This window comes from Diorhabda sublineata, chromosome 7 (assembly GCF_026230105.1).
Source record: "Diorhabda sublineata isolate icDioSubl1.1 chromosome 7, icDioSubl1.1, whole genome shotgun sequence".
NCBI classification, from domain to species: Eukaryota; Metazoa; Arthropoda; class Insecta; order Coleoptera; family Chrysomelidae; genus Diorhabda; species Diorhabda sublineata.
In genome coordinates this window covers 23,198,259-23,220,509 of record NC_079480.1, presented here as the reverse complement: position 1 = coordinate 23,220,509, position 22,251 = coordinate 23,198,259, and the positions used below count along the sequence as shown (strand labels likewise).

The 22,251-nt window shown below is 28.3% G+C and overlaps 1 protein-coding gene across 2 annotated transcripts in view; it reads left to right on the top strand.

Annotated features, from left to right (window-relative positions):
* LOC130447037 (chitotriosidase-1) overlaps positions 1–22,251 on the top strand; it is a 42,334-nt gene that overhangs the window by 979 nt on the left and 19,104 nt on the right. The window contains exons 2-4 of one of the 2 annotated variants that reach the window (XM_056783648.1): positions 9,330–9,411; positions 14,518–14,925; positions 17,016–17,195. In XM_056783648.1, coding sequence (XP_056639626.1) covers positions 9,330–9,411; positions 14,518–14,925; positions 17,016–17,195 — 670 coding nt within the window. Of the gene's footprint in view, positions 1–9,329; positions 9,412–14,517; positions 14,926–15,482; positions 15,590–17,015; positions 17,196–22,251 lie in introns of those variants that run through there. The other variant, XM_056783649.1, reaches the window with a different exon arrangement.

Below are 22,251 nucleotides of genomic sequence, written 5' to 3'. Positions count from 1 at the left end.
CCCAATAAAACCTTCTACAAATACTTCTAATTGAATTTAGATAAAATGTTCACAATCTGGCATCACTGTAAATAACAACTTCGTAATATATAAAATATTGACCAGAGAGTCGGAATAATAGACAGTACCAATTTAACAAACAATCAATCAGCTGACGGTTACCGATCATAGAATAAATTTCAATCACAAGATCGTAGCGTGCAATAGAAATAGTATATAAACATATATTTCGCTTCTAGAATTGAGAAAACACATTTTGTATAATATTCAAAGATAAATACTAGTATAATATCCGTAATAAATTAACAGTATCGAAAGTAAGATTGAAATTGTAATATTTAAAGACATTGCCTTGAATAATCCAATACAATATTATAGACATACTATCTAATCTGTTCGAGGTGATTTAAAACGATCAGTAGTATACGGTTCAAAAGAAAACAAAAACTTTTTTATCTAGAACAAAATAAATATTTATGGTGCTTACGATTTCACTGACCAAAAATCGAATATAGAAAGTTATATTCAACTCAGTGTCAATTTTTACGAAAAATGTCTATATAATTACCATCATTATCATTTGATTTATTCTATAATTATCGTACCTAGGAAAATATGTGTTTCGTGATAATTAAAAAGAAATTACATTTTGTTATTTTATACCTGTCAGTTTCCATTACAACCGGAAATAACTTTTTTATATCAGTTGGACATATCTGAAAACGTCATATGTCAAAGTATGTCAAGTTTCTCTTATATATATATATATATATATATATATATATATATATATATATATATATATATATATATATATATATATATATATATATATATATATATATATATATATATATATATATATAAATAACTATCAACAACTGAAATATATTGGGTGACCTTGAAATTTTCCTCAATTATATCGGAAACGATTTTTTTGAATTTTAATTTGTAAAGGTTTTGTGATATCTGATTTTATTTTGGAATTTACATTGTTATTAGATCTTTCGTAACCGAAAATAATTTCAAATCTTTTAGATTATTTGGACATCTTAAATACGTCATATGTCAAAATGTGTCAATTTCTTTTATATGTATAAACAGTGATACAACTATTATTTACTCTGAAATAAATTGAAATATACGAGGAGGGATTTTTATTTTGGTATTATAGTAATATTAACATTGTTGTCACATCTTTCGTTTTTGTGGGAATATAATGAATATTTTTTTAAGAAATACTGAACGTTATCCATGATATTACTTCAATTTCAGAAAATCGTGTAAGATAAAAGGATTTATGAACGCTCTCTATACATAATCTACGTCGTGTTACTTTCAAGGCAAATTATTTTGCAAGTTGTTATATTTGTTTTTGAGCATTACCAGAAGTAACCTTCTAAATTACAATGCTAACTTCTTACTATAATAATAATGACGTGTTAAAGTAAATCGACGTTTTGAGGTTATGAGTAAATAATTATGTTTAATGTCGTTAAACATATGCAATGTCACTATAATACACAAAAAATATTAATGTTGAAAAACAATCCAATCCATTTCAAGTAGACACCCATTGTTGCGATGTTAATATATTCAAATTAGTAATAACGACTGAAAGTGGAAACATATCTAGATATGATAACACCGCTTAAAATTTTCTAGTCCGGGGTACAACAAAATTTGAAGATTTTCTGGTGGTCATTCAGATTACGTCATATGTTATTAGTGCAGCGTTGCGCGATTTATGAGTTGTTCCACATTTCTAGTTTCGACTCACACTGTTTAACCTTATATTGAGAATGAATTGCAATATCGGTTAAAACATTTAAATATCATAAAAAATTGACATTTTGCTCATAAACTTTTAATATTATAGTAAAATTGACATAATTGTGTATTAAATGAAACAGAATTAGATATGGCAACACCGTTAGAAATTTTCGAGCCCAACGTAATAGAAAATTTAAAGATTTTCAGGTGGTCATTCATATTACGTCATCTGTTATTAGTGCAGCGTTGCCTATAGTTTTATGTGAATATTTTAGTTCATTATGAAGAAGATTATTGAATTCATCTAGAATTCATCAGTAATCTTACTAGTGAGAATACGAAGCTGCTAAGTTTCAGTTACTTATAGTTTTCTACCCACACTGTATAATTTTATATTTAGAATCAATCAGAAAATCGATAAAAACATTCAAATACCATAAAAAAATTTTAGATTTCAAGTTGAAATATTTTGGCAAAACACATATTTATGTAATGATAACTATGGCAACGTTGCTTCAACTTGTCATAAGGAGAATAACGTCCCAAACATTAGCATTTCTAAGAAGGCTATTTACGTAATTATTATAATTACGCAACGAGTTTAATTTAAAAGATTGTCATCTGAAGTGATTTATGTAAAACTTAGTACATAATTAACTTCTAAACTACAAAGGATTTATTTGATTTCATTTATTTATATGAAGATAAACCAACAGAGAAGCGTTCGTTTGATGTAACTTTAATGTCAATTGTCAAAATATTGTTGATAGTGTAACTTGGAAACACAAGTTAAGTAATAAAATAATAACAAAGAACGTACGTGTTTTATTAATTTCTATTCAAGCTGCATAGAATTTCTTTACTACTGACGTAAATTTAAACACGACAGGAATATTAAAACGAGATAATGTTGAGTCAAAGTCGGTGCTTAAATATGATATTCCATAGAATATTAAACGATATAATATTGTCATGGTTCGATTATTTTTATTTCTATATGCTATAAATAAAACTTCGTAGTCGGTAGTTATATATCGTAACATAAGTTATTAGATATCTGTGTATGACAGTTTGACATTATCACATTCTTTCGAAATATTCATGCCTGGCGGGTAAACGTAAATCGAACAACTGTAGCCGTATATTATGCAACATCGCTAAACACCGTTCTCTTTTATGATGCTTTTTTTCATTGTTACACTTATTATAACGAGATATACGAGGTGATATCAAAAAGTACGACGATGTTTCTTTTTTTGTCAGATTTAAAATTGCCATACAATTCCGCCATTTTGTTTGTTATAAATAAATGAAGTGATGAATGACATTTTCATTCGAAAATCGGTTTAAAATGGCCGAAGTAATGATATTGATTTTATAAATTCGACGAAAAGATTTGGAGCTTACGAATTTTATGCAAAAACCTACAAAAAAACATGATAATCGATACGAAATTTGTGACTAAACGTTTATAAATCTTATCGATAAAAAATATGATAGATATTGTCTTTCGAGAGAGGTAAGTTGTGTGTATGTATGATATTTTCAAACGTGGTACCATAATAAATTCCCTGAAGTACTGGGACATTACCTTAAAAGAGTAATTTGGATTCAAAACACGTGTCGACGACGAAGAGCTTCAGGTACTCGTTTTTGTTTGGTAATTATTTAGAGTTTTTGACTAGAACTTGTATAATATATCCACGAAATCGTTTATGAAACTGAAAGTACTATACCTAAATATTGGCAAATCGTTTTTCGTATTGTTTTTGTTTTAATTTTTATACAAACAAAAAGAAAATTTGATTTTTTATTTGTCTTTTAGCATTAGCAAAATTATCATAAAAATGTTATTGATAAAACTTAATATAAAAGTGATTCTTGTCATTTATATTGAAAACAAGGTCCCTTAATCAATTCTTTAGCATAAATTCGTCATTTTGTTGAGGAAATTATAGAATATACAGTTATCCTTTTGAGTAAACCTCGTATTATATTTCTTTCAACTATATAACTAAATATTTCATTTCAGTAACTGATTCACAATATTTTATCGATTTGGATAAAAACCAAAAAGGAAACATCTCCAGAATAGATCTATTCCTTTAAAAATATCTATTTCTTAAAAAAAGTTGGAAAATTTTAAAAATAGTAAGTTTTCTTTTTGATTGACCCTTGTATAATATTTCTTCTGGATATACACGTCAATCTGTCATTTCATCAAATGATATATAACATTTCACCATCGAATACCAATATTTAGTACCGCAGGAACAAAGAAGTTAAGAAATGTTAAAAATAGACAGTTTTGTTTTTGAATGACCCTTGTATCATACTTCTAGATATATTATATCAATCGTCTATTCAGCAACTGATATACAAAATTTTATGATCAAATATCAATTTTTAACACCATAGGAACCAAGAGGAAGTTAAACAATTCCAAAATTGGACAGTGTTTATTTTGAATGACCCTTGTATCATATTTCTTCTGGATATATATGTCAATCGTCTATTCAGCAACTGATATACAATATTTTATGATCAAATATCAGTTTTTAACACCATAGGAACCAAGAGGAAGTTAAAAAATTCCAAAATTGGACAGTGTTTATTTTGAATGACCCTTGTATCATATTTCTTCTGGATATATATTTCAATCGTCTATTCAGCAACTGATATACAACATTTTATGATAAAATATTAAAATTTATCACCACAGGAACGAAAAGGAAGTTGAGAAATCTTAAAATGAAAAATTTATTTTTTGAATGACCCTTGTATCATGTTTCTTCTGGATATATATGTCAATCGTCTATTCAGCAACTGATATACAACATTTTATGATAAAATATTAAAATTTATCACCACAGGAACGAAAAGGAAGTTGAGAAATCTTGAAATGGAAAATTTATTTTTTGAATTACCCTTGTATCATATTTCTTCTGGATATATATATATGTCAATCGTCTATTCAGCAACTGATATACAACATTTTATGATAAAATATTAAAATTTATCACCACAGGAACGAAAAGGAAGTTGAGAAATCTTGAAATGAAAAATTTATTTTTTGAATGACCCTTGTATCATATTTCTTCTGGATATATATGTCAATCATATATATATATGTATCATACTCCTTGCGGATATATGTCAATCGTCTTTTCAGCAACTGATATACAATATTTTATGATCAAATATTAATATTTAGCACCACAGTAACAACCAAGAATGTTAGGAAATTTTAAAGGTAATTAGTTTTCTCTTTGAATGACCTTCGTACCATATTTGCTCGGAATATATATGTCAACCGTCTTTTCAACAACCAATATAAAACATTTTATGATCGAATACTATTATTTAGCAACATAAATACGACGAAAATTGGTAAGAACTTACAATAGACAGTTTTATTTTTGAAAGACCCTCGTATTATATTTCTTCATTTTATATGGACAAATTTATCACTTTAGCAACTGTTTCAGAACATTTTATCAAATAATACTAACGTATAACACTAAAAGAACAAGAAAAATTTAGGAAATTTTTCATATATATACAATTTTTTCTTTAAATTACCCCGTATTCCACTGTCTCAGAAATTTAATATGAGATCACGGCAACATCGCAGATATATACTATACATCTTACTTCATCACTTTTGTGTTGTGGTAGGCATGAAATATCGCATTCAAATGTTTGAAAGTGAAAAAGATAACAGAAAGAACTTCTTAAATTTAATTTAAAATCAATATTTTTAACTGTATAAATATAAGTCAGCGAAAAATTCGAAATGACTATAATAGTTTTTCTATTTCCTTTTGACATCACTAAATGTCGTACTAGAAGAAAGTGACGTATTACGAGTAAATAGATTATAAGAAGTCTAGAATTACAATAAATGGAAAATAAACCAAGAATTTCAACGTTGTAATGAGTTTTATAAATATAAAAGTTCTACTAGATGTTGAAACATTTATACTCCATATACAAAACGACCTTGCATGAATACGAGTTTTTTCACGAACGTGTTATACAGAGTGAACTGAATGTATCATATTATTCCTTTCGTTAATACGATCCAATTCAATTCTAATAATATTGTCAATATAATAATAATTAATTTAGAAAAATATACAGGGGGCTGGAGAAGTTTTTTTTTTTTCAAAACGATTCATTATATTTACGTTGTGCCCATACCACGTAATTTACGCTTTTTGTTTGTATATGACTAGAAGAAAGTTCTGTACCATAACAGTTAGAAAAAGACGAGTTTAATGTTCGGATTTGCTTTCTATCACTGCCTTTGGACATGTTGTAATTGATTCGATGATTATGTCATTAGAATGATTCGTGGATACCCAAAAACTAAGCACCTGTATGTAATATCTATTGTATACACATTTGAAGTTAATACGCAATCAAAAAATAACAATTTAATTTTTTATTTTGCCTTCTAATATGCACGTAATATAATTAAATCGGTATTCTAGTGGCGTCTATAGTGTGACTCAACAAAAACCGTTATATGATTGTAGAATGACGATATTCAATAAGATATTACATAATGCTCATAAGAAAACCTAGTAAATAATATACAGGGTAAATGCGAAAGAGTAACTTGTTATCAAAATCCAATTATACGAGGGTTGTCCATAAAATAAGGTTCCCAAAGGACTGGGCGATACTAGGAACTTGAAAGATGGAGCTTTAATCGGTATTTGTTGCTGTGATATATAATTTACGAATTAGGGAAAGTAAAATTAAAAATAAACCTCACAACAATTTTTTTTAGGAAAATTATTTCGATTTTTAAAATTATTATTTCAAATAATTAAAATATCAGCATTAACGAATCACCCTATATATTTTCTACTTAATTTCCTCATATATTCAATCAAATATCCATTACATAATTTATTTGGTAATTATGTTCTTTTTGACATACATTTCGATAATTAGACGTAATTATATTAAATAACATTCAATGAATTTAAGAAAATTATTATATTTTGACATTGGAAATAAATAGAGCATCGCTAGATTGTGTGTATAAACTAGAATCTTAAAAAAAAATATTATGGAAAAAAAATGTTTCATTGCTTTTTAAGGTGGAAACTTTTCTAATAACCCTCGTACACGAGTTACTGGCGCAAACTACGAAATAAATAAAATAATTCGTAAAAAATTCCTCGGCAGTCAACGTGTTAAGCTTCATAGAGGCACTATATTAGTGACGTATTAAACAGTTCAAAATATTCATCACGCGAAAAAGACGTAGAAATTGTAATAAAAAGCGTTGGAGCTAAAGAATTAATGGTAGATCACGGAACTATATTATAATCGATATATAATAATTAGAATTTCTAAGCTAATTAGCAATCGAGTTCAGTAGTTTATGCATATGCAGTTAAAAGTAAATTAATTAGTGAATACATTAACAAAAAAATCATATTTGAGTAAAAAAACCAGTCGTGAACACGTGATACATCAACTGACATTCACATGTGTATGTGAAATAACATGGAACCGTCAAATTACTGACGAGAATGAGGTCAAATTTATACAACGTTGCCAGACTTTGTAATTAGTAAGGAGTTTGTGGAAAAGTGAAAGACTGCTAATTATCACTATTCAGTTTTATTCGTAATTTTATTTTTAAAAACTACGAAATATTTACGGATCAGTTTAATTGTGACATTATTTGATGTTAAAACTACGCGTAATAATTTTTTAAGGTTAATGTGTTGGTAAAAATGACTTTTGTTAGTATGAAGAGATGATTCGCGTTAAAAAGTTGGATAATTAAATTTAAATCTCCTACCGACCTCGTATAATATTTATTTATCATTACAACAACTTCTATTACGTATTCGATGGACCGGAAAAAATAGATGTGATCGAATTTATATTGCATAAAGAAAAAAAACGATATAAAAATAAATAATTGCGTAATAAAATGAATTGAAACAAAATTTATTATTATTGCTAAATAAGTTTTCACAGAAATCTCATTGTGTTTTTAGGTTAGAAATACTTTTTTTTATTTTCAAATTAAGACGGTTAAGTGTCAATTATTTCTCTTCTTCTACTTTAGTCTTATAGAAACATCTATATTGAAATGAGGTCAATGGTTTTTTAAAACGTCCATCGATAGGTGGCGCTTTTAAATTGATTGGACGACCACTAGATCCCGCGTTGTCTATTCATAGCGTAAGTTCGCTAGACCATAATTTTCACACCATCTATTCTTTTTATAAAGTTTAAATTGATGTTCAGAAAGAAAACGATCGAAATATATTCAGATTCTTCAGTAATCTATATTTTTCTGGATCCATAATTATTACTCATTTATTTATCGGTTAAATTAATTTTATTTAAAATATAATACTTCGAAATAATAAACGAACTATCGTGACATGCCTTCAATTTCAAATAACAAAAACGTATAATTTTTATAGATTTCAAATTGAGGTTATGGAAGTAAAGTATGTTCAATAATGATTCTTTAAACGTTTATATTTATCTCAAATCACTATGACTCATTTATTTATAGGTCATTCCATTCAAAATGAATTTTTTTTAAGTCTTCCTTATTTACAAATCGTGATTCGTCGGTAGCTCAAACAGCTGCGAAAGTCACGCGCCATTCTTGAACCGTCAATTCATTATTGCGAAATGGAGGCAGATACTATTAATAAGATGAGTAATAACGGTGTAATTATTGTTACTCATCTTATTGTTTTGATTCTTGACCTCGTCTACGATGAAGAAAATCCATTTCCAGCATCGGATTTAAGTAAAAGCATTGCACCAATCGAGGTTAGAATATATGATGAAAACTAATGAAATATCTTATCTCAGATAACGATTTTTTTACAATAATCCCATGAGAACATGGCAAATTCGTTTAGCTAATGTCATTTAACTGTTTTAAATTCCACGAAATAATCGTGAATACGTAATATGGTCACGGTTGAATGTTCACTTTTACATTTTCAGGTATACCTAGTGTAAACAAACTCTCATTTCAAATTATAATTCTACTAATAATATACAAACCTTACCTTATATAATTATATGAATATTAATTTAATTTGTGTTTTAATCTGTCACTAAAATCAATATAAAAACGTTATTTTTTTAAAATTTGTTCGTATGCATAAAATATCGTTAAATGCAAATGGCTGCCTTCCTCATAAACACGTAATGAACGACGTTGTTACTAATAGTTGCGTACTTTTTCAAGATTCGGAGCAGAGGTATTACTCGAAGTGTTAAAAAATTGATATAACCGAACGCAAACCTATCAGAATAATCAGATTAACATAGCCGAACACAGTAGTAGTGTCTAACTTGTCAAAGGTATAGAGATGGGAACTACTACTTTTTGGAATCACAGCACGATTTTAGTGATTTTAAATCAAATTGCAAAACTTTTAACCATCCCTTATACGCTTTTAATTTATTTTTTTAAATATCTGTAACGATATCTATAATATTGTACTCCGATCTTTTAGTTTTCAGTTAATTAATATTATTACTTGTTACAGATTTTGCGGTGTAAAATAAGAACTTTTGTGCTTTTATGTGTGATAGCTATTTTACTACTTCAATTAGTGTCAAGTGAAAGAGGTAAGTATTTTCATTCAAATTTGAAGTAATTACCAACTTGTTAATAAATATTCAAATTTTAATACACAACAATTACGTCTCAAATAGAATAGATACAAAATAACTTATCCTGAATCAAAAGCATCCCCTCTAACATATTCTTGGAGATATAACTGTCAGATGTTCGAACAGCGTTGCCATATGTCGTACTATTATAGATTATGTTAGTCGAAGTTTTGAACGATTTGGAATTACCGACGCATATTAAATCATCTTTCAATAATAATACGTAGCAAAATTCATTGAAACCGTTGGAAAATCATATCAAGTTTGGTATTAGATAAATTATAAATATTCTTGTTTATTAAAGGAAACGATTTAACACAAATACTTTACAAATAGGAATCAGGAAATTGTACTAAAGTAACAGAGATGTATTTGTTAAAAAGTGGATCTTATTAGTTATCTTTTTTTCAAAACTAATTTTCTAATATTTAGTAGCAATTATAAATGCAGTTTTACGGGATACAGCAGTAAATAAGAATTTTTTATAAAATCTGGCAACAGCGCGTTCAATTGCTTATAGTTACTAAGAAAGAATAAGAATTGAGGTTATGCAATATAGGAGCCTAACAAATTGTCAAAATATCTGCCGTGTGGTAAACAAATGCGTTTACCTTAAGCTTTTATATGATTTTTGAACTTATTTGTTATATTTTAGACCTTATGATGCCCAATTAAATTGTGAAATGTCTTCTTAAAGAGTTGCTATTAAAATAAATGAAATATTATTACTTTTCGGAAACGCGGTTTCCTCGTTTTTTTTTCCACTATGCATTTTCTTTTGTTTAGTGTAGGCAAGGGGTGTTTGAAGCATATTGGAAACTCGGGGAATATGAGTAGGATTCTGACTAAAACTCTTTTTATCTAATGAAAAGGGTTGATTCCACCTAAAGCTTTAAGTTTGTCCTTGTACTTTTCAACCGCCACTGGATTATCTCTTACAACCTTGAAAAGTATTCACTCGTGTTTGATAAACATGAACACAACAACCAATGCCCGTAATTTAAGCAGAAATTGGACAAAAATGTTCTAAATTTTTGAATTGCAGACCAACTAGAAAAATGCAAAAATACTCAGCTTCAATTAGTTTCAATGAAACAAATATAAAAAGTATCTACGAAGTCTTTTTAACACCGCGAAAAAAAAAACAATTCAAAATAACTCTCACTACCGGAAAAAACCAAGTAAAGCTAATACAGGTACATACGAGAAAATCAATTGTTTATTCCACGGCTGGCAGTTTGACGTTTGACGCAATCAGATAGATAAGTTTCAATTATAATTTTTATCAATTTTTACTTATTTATATTTATGGAAATAATAATATTTATGTTCGTGTAGAAATTCTTCTTTAATAAAAAACAACTCAAGTTTACAGAATGCTAAAATTATAATTAAAAATAATTAATATCAATCAGCTGATATTGATAGTCGGCCATTTTGCATGGAAGGAAGAATGTTGGGTTATAATCGAATTGATGCCGGGACGTTTATGCTTTGTATTAGTTCGTATTTATAGCCAAAAAAATGGTAGTTAAAACTGTTTTAGTGAAAAAATAACTTGTCATAGTGTTCATTATAAAAATAAGTCAATATAAACAGTTAATAAGTCGAGAATGATTGATGGTTAAAGTTTCTACACCTTGCAAAGTCTCATTTGCATTAATCACTGAAACAGGTAAAATCGGTATTTATTATATGATTTGTTTGTTTCATTTATTATGTACTTTTTCGAATAAGCTTCTAGTAATTTCAATATCTTCTTTAATTGTTTTCTTATTATATAATTTTTCATTAGAACACGTTACCGCAGTAATTTGAACAACGTTGCCAGACTTTAAAAAAAGTATTCAAATAGAGGAAATGTAAAATAAGGAGTTTATTGATACAATTTGCTATATTTAACAGAAATATAATTATTATTTCAATGATATGCAGATGTTTTTTCATAAAAAATATATAAATATAAAGAAAAACAGAACAAGGATATTTATTATCTATGATATTGCTAAAGTAGCGCGTATTGACCAATAATGTGTTATTACGAAATGAAATAGTGTCTAACAAACACAAAACAAAACATTTTATTGTCTTTTTTTCGTATTTTTTTGTTAATTGGGTTAATTCTGTGTAGCCCGACACTGTTTGTTCACCTTGACATTCTTAACGCCGCATTTTAATATCTAGTAGATAATTAAGAGACTATGATTTAATGAAAGTATAAATTATACCTCTTGCATCTAGAATTATAAGAGGTTTTCGAAACATTAAGGTTAAAAAAAGATGTGAATAATGAAACGACCTTGAGTATATAGAACTTGAGAGAATTTACCCTAACAACAAGATTCATACAATAGTTATATCGGGAAAAACGTAATCTACAACGTTTTTACTCATTTTTTCTCGGCATTTTCTGATACGAAGTAAAATATGGGAAGATTAGCTGTAGTTCCGGAAACGGGAATCCTTAAAATAACGTACATACACTCAAATAATTGTAAAATAAGTGTATCTGAAAGGATTTCTGGCATCTCGCAAGGGAAGGGGGTAAAACATTTTTTTTTAATAATTTTGTTTAGTTTCCATGTTGCCCTTAATAATATATGTCTTAATGAAATTTTTTGGCCTTTTTTTAAAACAATGTTTAGCCCGAAATTTTGACAAACTATGGCGTGACATTTTCAGTCATCATTTGTTCGCCTAACTGTTGAAAAAGTTAGGTTAGGTTAGGTTACTATTATATTATTATTTGAAGAAATGCTCCCTTTTCTGTGAAATATACTTATTTTACAAATATTTGAGTGTATGTACCAAATTGCAGGTAATTTTGGGGTTTCTCATTTTCGGAACTCCAATCGGAAACTTAGACCTAACTAATTTGGATGTAAACAAAGTAATATAGCGATATTTATTTTTTTTGTTTTAAAAATACCATAAATATGAAGTTACTCATCATAAAATTGAAATAACAGATTGCTTGATTCAAACAAACAACCGATTTTATAGAATATATTATAATCTGTAGGAATATGATCGAAAATGACAGCTGTTAGAAGAGATGCAAATGAACGAACCTAATCAATTTTTATTTCTATCTCCTTTTAATCTTAGGAGATTAAAGTGAGATATACAAAAGTATGTTTTATATAAATGAGAAGTGTACCGGGTCGGTAACTACGAACGGCCGCGGCCATTTTTTATAAATTAAAGTTCCTGCTTTTTACATATTTCTTAAAATATCTTCAGACACAAAAAATATATCGATATGTGGTTTTCGCTATTTTAATGTTAATTTAGTTTACTTTTAAAAGATCCAATCAAATGTTTATGCTCCTATTTAAGAGAAATCACAATATTTAAAATATATGAAACAACGCCCTCTAGCATACACGCTTCTTATTAAATCGCTTAGAATTTATCTGTTTTGTATTGCTGAACTAAAGTTCTTTCAAACAATGTCAAGTTTATAAAAGTCGGCTAAGCAGAACCGGACTCACAGGCTTTTCTATAATAAAGTCCCCACTCTTCCCCACATATTATTTGAAGAGTTAGACTGAAACTTTTACAATGAAAAATGTACAGAATTTATTGAAGAATTCGATTATCGTAAATAATTGGACAAATTTAGGAAAACATTGCTTTTTTAATTCTATATTTTCAAATACGTTCTCTAGTGGTGAACTTAAAATTCTGAAAATGATTTCCACGTGTTTCTTGGGGCTACTTTTGTTATATTTTTTTTCCCTGAAGCTGTAATATCAACCAATGATAGAATGTATAATGTTTCTGCTACTATTAGTGAAGTTAGGGTAGAGGTCATTTTATATATTAAAATCATTGAATTAAAATTAAAATATAGAGAGCTGCATTTAAGTCAAATTATACCATTAAAAGAGAAAGAATAAAAATTTTTATAGGTCTCTCTCTCTCTCTCTCTCTCTACTAGCTATTAAAATCAAAACTTATTATTCTCCTCCCTTTGCCACTCCCACAACTCGAAACGAAATCAAGGCGATCCAATCAGGATAGAGTGAAAAGAGATAGAGAGTGGTATATTGATGTTCTTTATCAGGCAATCAGCAGTTTAACCTCACTTAAACTTGCCCTCTATCTTCAATATATTAGCTCTACGATTAAAACATTTTAATTATATACATTTTTTGAAATCCTAATTATAAATTACGTAATCTTCCATTGAAATTCTTGTTTGTGCTACTATTAGTGAAGTTAGGGTAGAGGTCATTTTATATATTAAAATCATTGAATTAAAATTAAAATATAGAGAGCTGCATTTAAGTCAAATTATACCATTAAAAGAGAAAGAATAAAAATTTTTATAGGTCTCTCTCTCTCTCTCTCTACTAGCTATTAAAATCAAAACTTATTATTCTCCTCCCTTTGCCACTCCCACAACTCGAAACGAAATCAAGGCGATCCAATCAGGATAGAGTGAAAAGAGATAGAGAGTGGTATATTGATGTTCTTTATCAGGCAATCAGCAGTTTAACCTCACTTAAACTTGCCCTCTATCTTCAATATATTAGCTCTACGATTAAAACATTTTAATTATATACATTTTTTGAAATCCTAATTATAAATTACGTAATCTTCCATTGAAATTCTTGTTTGTGCTACTATTAGTGAAGTTAGGGTAGAGGTCATTTTATATATTAAAATCATTGAATTAAAATTAAAATATAGAGAGCTGCATTTAAGTCAAATTATACCATTAAAAGAGAAAGAATAAAAATTTTTATAGGTCTCTCTCTCTCTCTCTCTACTAGCTATTAAAATCAAAACTTATTATTCTCCTCCCTTTGCCACTCCCACAACTCGAAACGAAATCAAGGCGATCCAATCAGGATAGAGTGAAAAGAGATAGAGAGTGGTATATTGATGTTCTTTATCAGGCAATCAGCAGTTTAACCTCACTCAAACTTGCCCTCTATCTTCAATATTAGCTCTATGATTTTAATTATATATATATTTTTTAATCTAAATTATAATTTACGTAATCTTCCATTGAAATTCTTGTATTGATGATATTTTAACAAAAATTTCAAGTATCGAGAAGAAGATTACGAAGACCAACGAAATCATCAACGTCGTCGGTATCCACAGATCAAGAAACCGCTCCGAGTATATCGAAATTTAGGAGAACCAGACCAAGTACAAGAAAAACTACAAATAATTCTCTAATAACCCCACGAAAAGACAACGATGACGGTTATAAAGTAGTTTGTTATTACACAAATTGGTCACAATATAGAGTCAAAATTGGTAAATTTCAACCCGAAGATATATTACCCGATCTATGTACACATATTATATTTTCTTTCGGGTGGTTGAAGAAAGGAAAACTGTCGTCTTTCGAAAGTAACGATGAGACTAAAGATGGAAAAATTGGATTGTACGAAAGGATTCATAAGTTGAAGAAGGCTAATCCTAAACTGAAGACTTTACTTGCTATTGGTAAGTCGATTATTTTAAATTGTTTTTATATTGTGATAAATAGTTGCTGTTGTTTATGTAAATGAATGTTTATTAATGAAATATTTCATAAATTCATTTTTATCACAAGAAATCACTTGTTACTAATTTTATAATATCCCAAACCCCTCGTATTTTGTTTTGCATAGAAAAATTTTTTATGAATAGATACGAAAATTATTTTGTCAAAAATCATCCTTTTATCGACGCTCATCAGGTCTTTTTTGACCTACCTATAATTTCGTTGTGGATAAAACCAAATATTTAAACCCCTTTTTACCATCGTGTAGTGTCCCGTGTCCCTCACAATAAATATTTCGAGAATAAAAAACAACTCAAGTTTACAGAATGCTAAAATTATAATTAAAAATAATTATTATCAATCAGCTGATATTGACAGTCCGCCATTTTGCATGGAAGGAAGAATGTTGGGTTATAATCGAATTGATGCCGGGACGTTTATGCTTTGTAGTAGTTCGTAATTATAGCAAAAAAATGGTAGTTAAAACTGTTTTAGTGAAAAAATAACTTGTCATAGTGTTCATTATAAAAATAAGTCAATATAAACAGTTAATAAGTCGAGAATGATTGATGGTTAAAGTTTCTACACCTTGCAATGTCTTATTTGCATTAATCACCGAAACAGGTAAAATCGGTATTTATTATATAATTTGTTTGTTTCACGAATTATGTACTTTTTCGAAAAAGCTACAAGTAATTTCAATATCTTCTTTAACTGTTTTTTTATTATATAATTTTTCATTAGAACACGTTACCGCAGTAATTTGAACAACGTTGCCAGACTTCAAAAAAAGTATGCAAATAGAGGAAATGTAAAATAAAGAGTTTATTGATACAATTTGTTATATTTAACAGAAATATAATTATTATTTCAATGGTATACAGAAGTTTTTTTATAAAAAATATCAGATCATTTTTGACCTACCTATAATTTCGTTGTGGATAAAACCAGAAGCCTGAATTTTCGATAACAAAATATTTAAACCCCTTTTTACGTACGGGACCATCGTGTAGTGTCCCGTGTCCTTCACAAGAGTATGTCTGGAGCGAATCCAGCGCATTGCCTATCTCAGTATCACAAAGTCCATATGTACAGCCCCAATTAGGACCCTTGAAGTCCTACTGGGTCTTCCATGTCCCAACATACAAAGAAGGACGTTTTCCCTCTCTTACCAAACATTTACTTCGAATAAATAGACGCGAAATCCGACTAGTAACTGGATGGACGTCAGCTCCACGCCATGTCATCTATCAACGCCCATCCTATGAGTTTGATGCAAACATAATAACATCAAAAGGCTCAAGCCAAAGCGTCTGATCTTGGTTCCACAGCGCTACTATGAATAACGAAACAGGCTTTATATAAATACTGAATACATCAAATTTCATTCAATTTGAACCAGTAGTTTAGTGAGCTACTATTATACGTAAACTCTGTACTGTAGACGACGTCCAGAAGCATTAAATTTCAAACTTTGGCTCTCGATAACGTTGAGGTTATATTAGAAAAAATAGATGCAGTTTTGGAATAGGGCATTAACAATGAACCTGAAATATGGATTTGAAGATTGGCTAAAAAGAAGTGACACAGGACTTGTTGATGGTACCAAAAGTACTGAACCATTTCAGAGTAGACACATACACGTCAAATATCCCAAATCTAGACTTTGTACTTTTTGATTTTGAACAGTACTTGGTTGTGAATTGAAATCAAGTTTTTGATTTTTTGTTTGGCTTCGTCTAATCCAAATCCTTCTTTTTTTCACGCCTCTAGAACTTTCTGTCTCAATATTTTATTGCATATCCCATAATCTTCCATTGTCTCCTCTTCAGTCCACTAAATTTTTAGTTTTTGGTTATACCCAAAGCAGATAATGAACCACCTAACCTTAAAACTGAACAGGGACTGGGGTAAATTGTATTGGAAAGGGCCAACCAAACAAATATTGTTTTATTGTGAGATGGGAAACTTTTAAAAAAAAAATCGTATAAATATTTGGACCAATACTTGGTGAATTGAGGGAACAAATGATTTAATTGATAATTTATAGGTGGTTGGTCATTCGGTACCCAAAAATTCAAAGATATGGCGGCCAGTAGATATGCTAGGCAAACTTTCATATTTAGTGCTATTCCTTTCTTGAGACAAAGGAATTTCGACGGACTCGACATCGATTGGGAATACCCCAAGGGGTCAGACGACAAGAAGAACTACGTGCTGTTATTGAAAGGTTAGTATGGATCTCATAACCTCAAAATAATTGTGAATCGTTATTAAGTACGTCTTACAAACGTTTTTTTTTAATTAATTATTTATATTAATTATATTATTTATGTAAAATATCGATGTAAAAAATGAATTTACTTAATTATTATCCTTATTAGAACTACGCCTATGGTGTAAACAATAGTTGAGTTTCCCCAACAAACTTTCTTCGACCTCGATTACCATAAATTATACTTCCATATTAGATTTTCTCTAAAGTCAATAAAAGTTCGATTAATTTTTTTTTCGAAATACAACCACATGTTAATTTATCTATTGTCTGTGTTCAAATGAATTGTATGCTTTAAAATTAGTTGTATATTCGATTTAAAAGTCATTACTTTTTTTAATGTCTTGATTTAAAAGATTTACCAAAGTGAGTGTCTTGAAAAATTACGTTTGGTATAATTATGTGTGAATTAATCAATTCTAAATTTGATAGTACAGCAATTAAAAAGATATTAGTTTTGAAAAAATCTGCGTTAAATATATTGTTTCCAACCTCTATTTTTTCGTTTATTAGTTATCTTTAGTAGTATTTCCCATCTCTTGTTATCCACTATGAACATATCGTTTCCCACCTCTACTTTTTCGTTCATCAGTTAACTAATGGTATTTCCCACCTCTAGAAATCTACTATCTCTTCAATCTACTTTACAACTCGTTATTTTTTTAGGTAGAAGTTGTCTTCAATGTTTTTTCCATCTCTAGGATTCGTTCGCAAAATGTTTTTAGTGATATTTCACCTCAAAATTGGTATTAAAACAGTTATTTATATATTTTAAGAGGTTTTTTCTCACCTCTCGTTGAATTTAACAGCCAACTTTTCTCAAAAACAATTTCCCATCTCTTGTAATCCATTATGAACAAATTATCTCCCAACACTACTTTTTCGTTCATGAGTTATATTCAATGGTATTTCCCATCTGTATAAACCTATTATGAATATATAAATTGATAAAACAGTTATTGATATACTTCAAGCTGTTTTTCCTCACCTCTACATTCATTTTAACAGCCAACTTTTCACAAAAACAATTTTTTATTGAAAAATGTTGCTATAAAATACACGTTCCAATTTGCAGTAATGTTTCCCACCTCTACTTTTTCGTTCATGAGTTATATTCAATGGTATTTCCCATCTGTATAAACCTATTATGAATATATAAATTGATAAAACAGTTATTTATATACTTCAAGTGGTTTTTCCTCACCTCTACATTCATTTTAACAGCCAACTTTTCTCAAAAACAATTTTTTATTGAAAAAAGTTACTATAAGATACACGTTCCAATTTCCAATAATGTGTCCCACCTCTATTTTTTCGTTCATGAGTTATATTCAATGGTATTTCCCATCTCTAGAAACCTATTATGAATATATAAATTGATAAAACAGTTATTTATATACTTCAAGTGGTTTTTTCTCACCTCTACATTCATTTTAACAGCCAACTTTTCTCAAAAACAATTTTTTATTGAAAAAAGTTACTATAAGATACACGTTCCAATTTCCAATAATGTGTCCCACCTCAATTTTTTCGTTCATAAGTTATATTCAATGGTATTTCCCATCTGTATAAACCTATTATGAATATATAAATTGATAAAACAGTTATTTATATACTTCAAGTGGTTTTTTCTCACCTCTACATTCATTTTAACAGCCAACTTTTCTCAAAAACAATTTTTTATTGAAAAAAGTTACTATAAGATACACGTTCCAATTTCCAATAATGTGTCCCACCTCAATTTTTTCGTTCATAAGTTATATTCAATGGTATTTCCCATCTGTATAAACCTATTATGAATATATAAATTGATAAAACAGTTATTTATATACTTCAAGTGGTTTTTTCTCACCTCTACATTCATTTTAACAGCCAACTTTTCTCAAAAACAATTTTTTATTGAAAAAAGTTACTATAAGATACACGTTCCAATTTCCAATAATGTGTCCCACCTCAATTTTTTCGTTCATAAGTTATATTCAATGGTATTTCCCATCTGTATAAACCTATTATGAATATATAAATTGATAAAACAGTTATTTATATACTTCAAGTGGTTTTTTCTCACCTCTACATTCATTTTAACAGCCAACTTTTCTCAAAAACAATTTTTTATTGAAAAAAGTTACTATAAGATACACGTTCCAATTTCCAATAATGTGTCCCACCTCTATTTTTTCGTTCATAAGTTATATTCAATGGTATTTCCCATCTCTATAAACCTATTATGAATATATAAATTGATAAAACAGTTATTTATATACTTCAAGTGGTTTTTCCTCACCTCTACATTCATTTTAACAGCCAACTTTTCTCAAAAACAATTTTTTTATTGAAAAATGTTGCTATAAAATACACGTTCCAATTTCCAATAATGTGTCCCACCTCTATTTTTTCGTTCATGAGTTATATTCAATGGTATTTCCCATCTCTATAAACCTATTATGAATATATAAATTGATAAAACAGTTATTTATATACTTCAAGTGGTTTTTCCTCACCTCTACATTCATTTTAACAGCCAACTTTTCTCAAAAACAATTTTTTATTGAAAAAAGTTACTATAAGATACACGTTCCAATTTCCAATAATGTGTCCCACCTCTATTTTTTCGTTCATAAGTTATATTCAATGGTATTTCCCATCTCTATAAACCTATTATGAATATATAAATTGATAAAACAGTTATTTATATACTTCAAGTGGTTTTTCCTCACCTCTACATTCATTTTAACAGCCAACTTTTCTCAAAAACAATTTTTTTATTGAAAAATGTTGCTATAAAATACACGTTCCAATTTCCAATAATGTGTCCCACCTCTATTTTTTCGTTCATGAGTTATATTCAATGGTATTTCCCATCTCTATAAACCTATTATGAATATATAAATTGATAAAACAGTTATTTATATACTTCAAGTGGTTTTTCCTCACCTCTACATTCATTTTAACAGCCAACATTTCTCAAAAACAATTTTTTTAATGAAAAATGTTGCTATAAAATACACGTTCCAATTTCCAATAATGTGTCCCACCTCTATTTTTTCGTTCATGAGTTATATTCAATGGTATTTCCCATCTGTATAAACCTATTATGAATATATAAATTGATAAAACAGTTATTTATATACTTCAAGTGGTTTTTTCTCACCTCTACATTCATTTTAACAGCCAACTTTTCTCAAAAACAATTTTTTATTGAAAAAAGTTACTATAAGATACACGTTCCAATTTCCAATAATGTGTCCCACCTCTATTTTTTCGTTCATGAGTTATATTCAATGGTATTTCCCATCTGTATAAACCTATTATGAATATATAAATTGATAAAACAGTTATTTATATACTTCAAGTGGTTTTTTCTCACCTCTACATTCATTTTAACAGCCAACTTTTCTCAAAAACAATTTTTTATTGAAAAAAGTTACTATAAGATACACGTTCCAATTTCCAATAATGTGTCCCACCTCTATTTTTTCGTTCATGAGTTATATTCAATGGTATTTCCCATCTGTATAAACCTATTATGAATATATAAATTGATAAAACAGTTATTTATATACTTCAAGTGGTTTTTTCTCACCTCTACATTCATTTTAACAGCCAACTTTTCTCAAAAACAATTTTTTATTGAAAAAAGTTACTATAAGATACACGTTCCAATTTCCAATAATGTGTCCCACCTCTATTTTTTCGTTCATGAGTTATATTCAAAGGTATTTCCCATCTCTATAAACCTATTATGAATATATAAATTGATAAAACAGTTATTTATATACTTCAAGTGGTTTTTTCTCACCTCTACATTCATTTTAACAGCCAACTTTTCTCAAAAACAATTTTTTATTGAAAAAAGTTACTATAAGATACACGTTCCAATTTCCAATAATGTGTCCCACCTCTATTTTTTCGTTCATGAGTTATATTCAATGGTATTTCCCATCTCTATAAACCTATTATGAATATATAAATTGATAAAACAGTTATTTATATACTTCAAGTGGTTTTTTCTCACCTCTACATTCATTTTAACAGCCAACTTTTCTCAAAAACAATTTTTTTATTGAAAAATGTTGCTATAAAATACACGTTCCAATTTCCAATAATGTGTCCCACCTCTATTTTTTCGTTCATGAGTTATATTCAATGGTATTTCCCATCTCTAGAAACCTATTATGAATATATATATTGATAAAACAGTTATTTATATACTTCAAGTGGTTTTTTCTCACCTCTACATTCATTTTAACAGCCAACTTTTCACAAAAACAATTTTTTTATTGAAAAATGTTGCTATAAAATACACGTTCCAATTTCCAGTAATGTTTCCCACCTCTACTTTTTCGTTCATGAGTTATATTCAATGGTATTTCCCATCTGTATAAACCTATTATGAATATATAAATTGATAAAACAGTTATTTATATACTTCAAGTGGTTTTTCCTCACCTCTACATTCATTTTAACAGCCAACATTTCTCAAAAACAATTTTTTTAATGAAAAATGTTGCTATAAAATACACGTTCCAATTTCCAGTAATGTTTCTCACCTCTACTTTTTCGTTCATGAGTTATATTCAATGGTATTTCCCATCTGTATAAACCTATTATGAATATATAAATTGATAAAACAGTTATTTATATACTTCAAGTGGTTTTTCCTCACCTCTACATTCATTTTAACAGCCAACATTTCTCAAAAACAATTTTTTTAATGAAAAATGTTGCTATAAAATACACGTTCCAATTTCCAGTAATGTTTCTCACCTCTACTTTTTCGTTCATGAGTTATATTCAATGGTATTTCCCATCTCTATAAACCTATTATGAATATATAAATTGATAAAACAGTTATTTATATACTTCAAGTGGTTTTTCCTCACCTCTACATTCATTTTAACAGCCAACATTTCTCAAAAACAATTTTTTTAATGAAAAATGTTGCTATAAAATACACGTTCCAATTTCCAATAATGTGTCCCACCTCTATTTTTTCGTTCATGAGTTATAT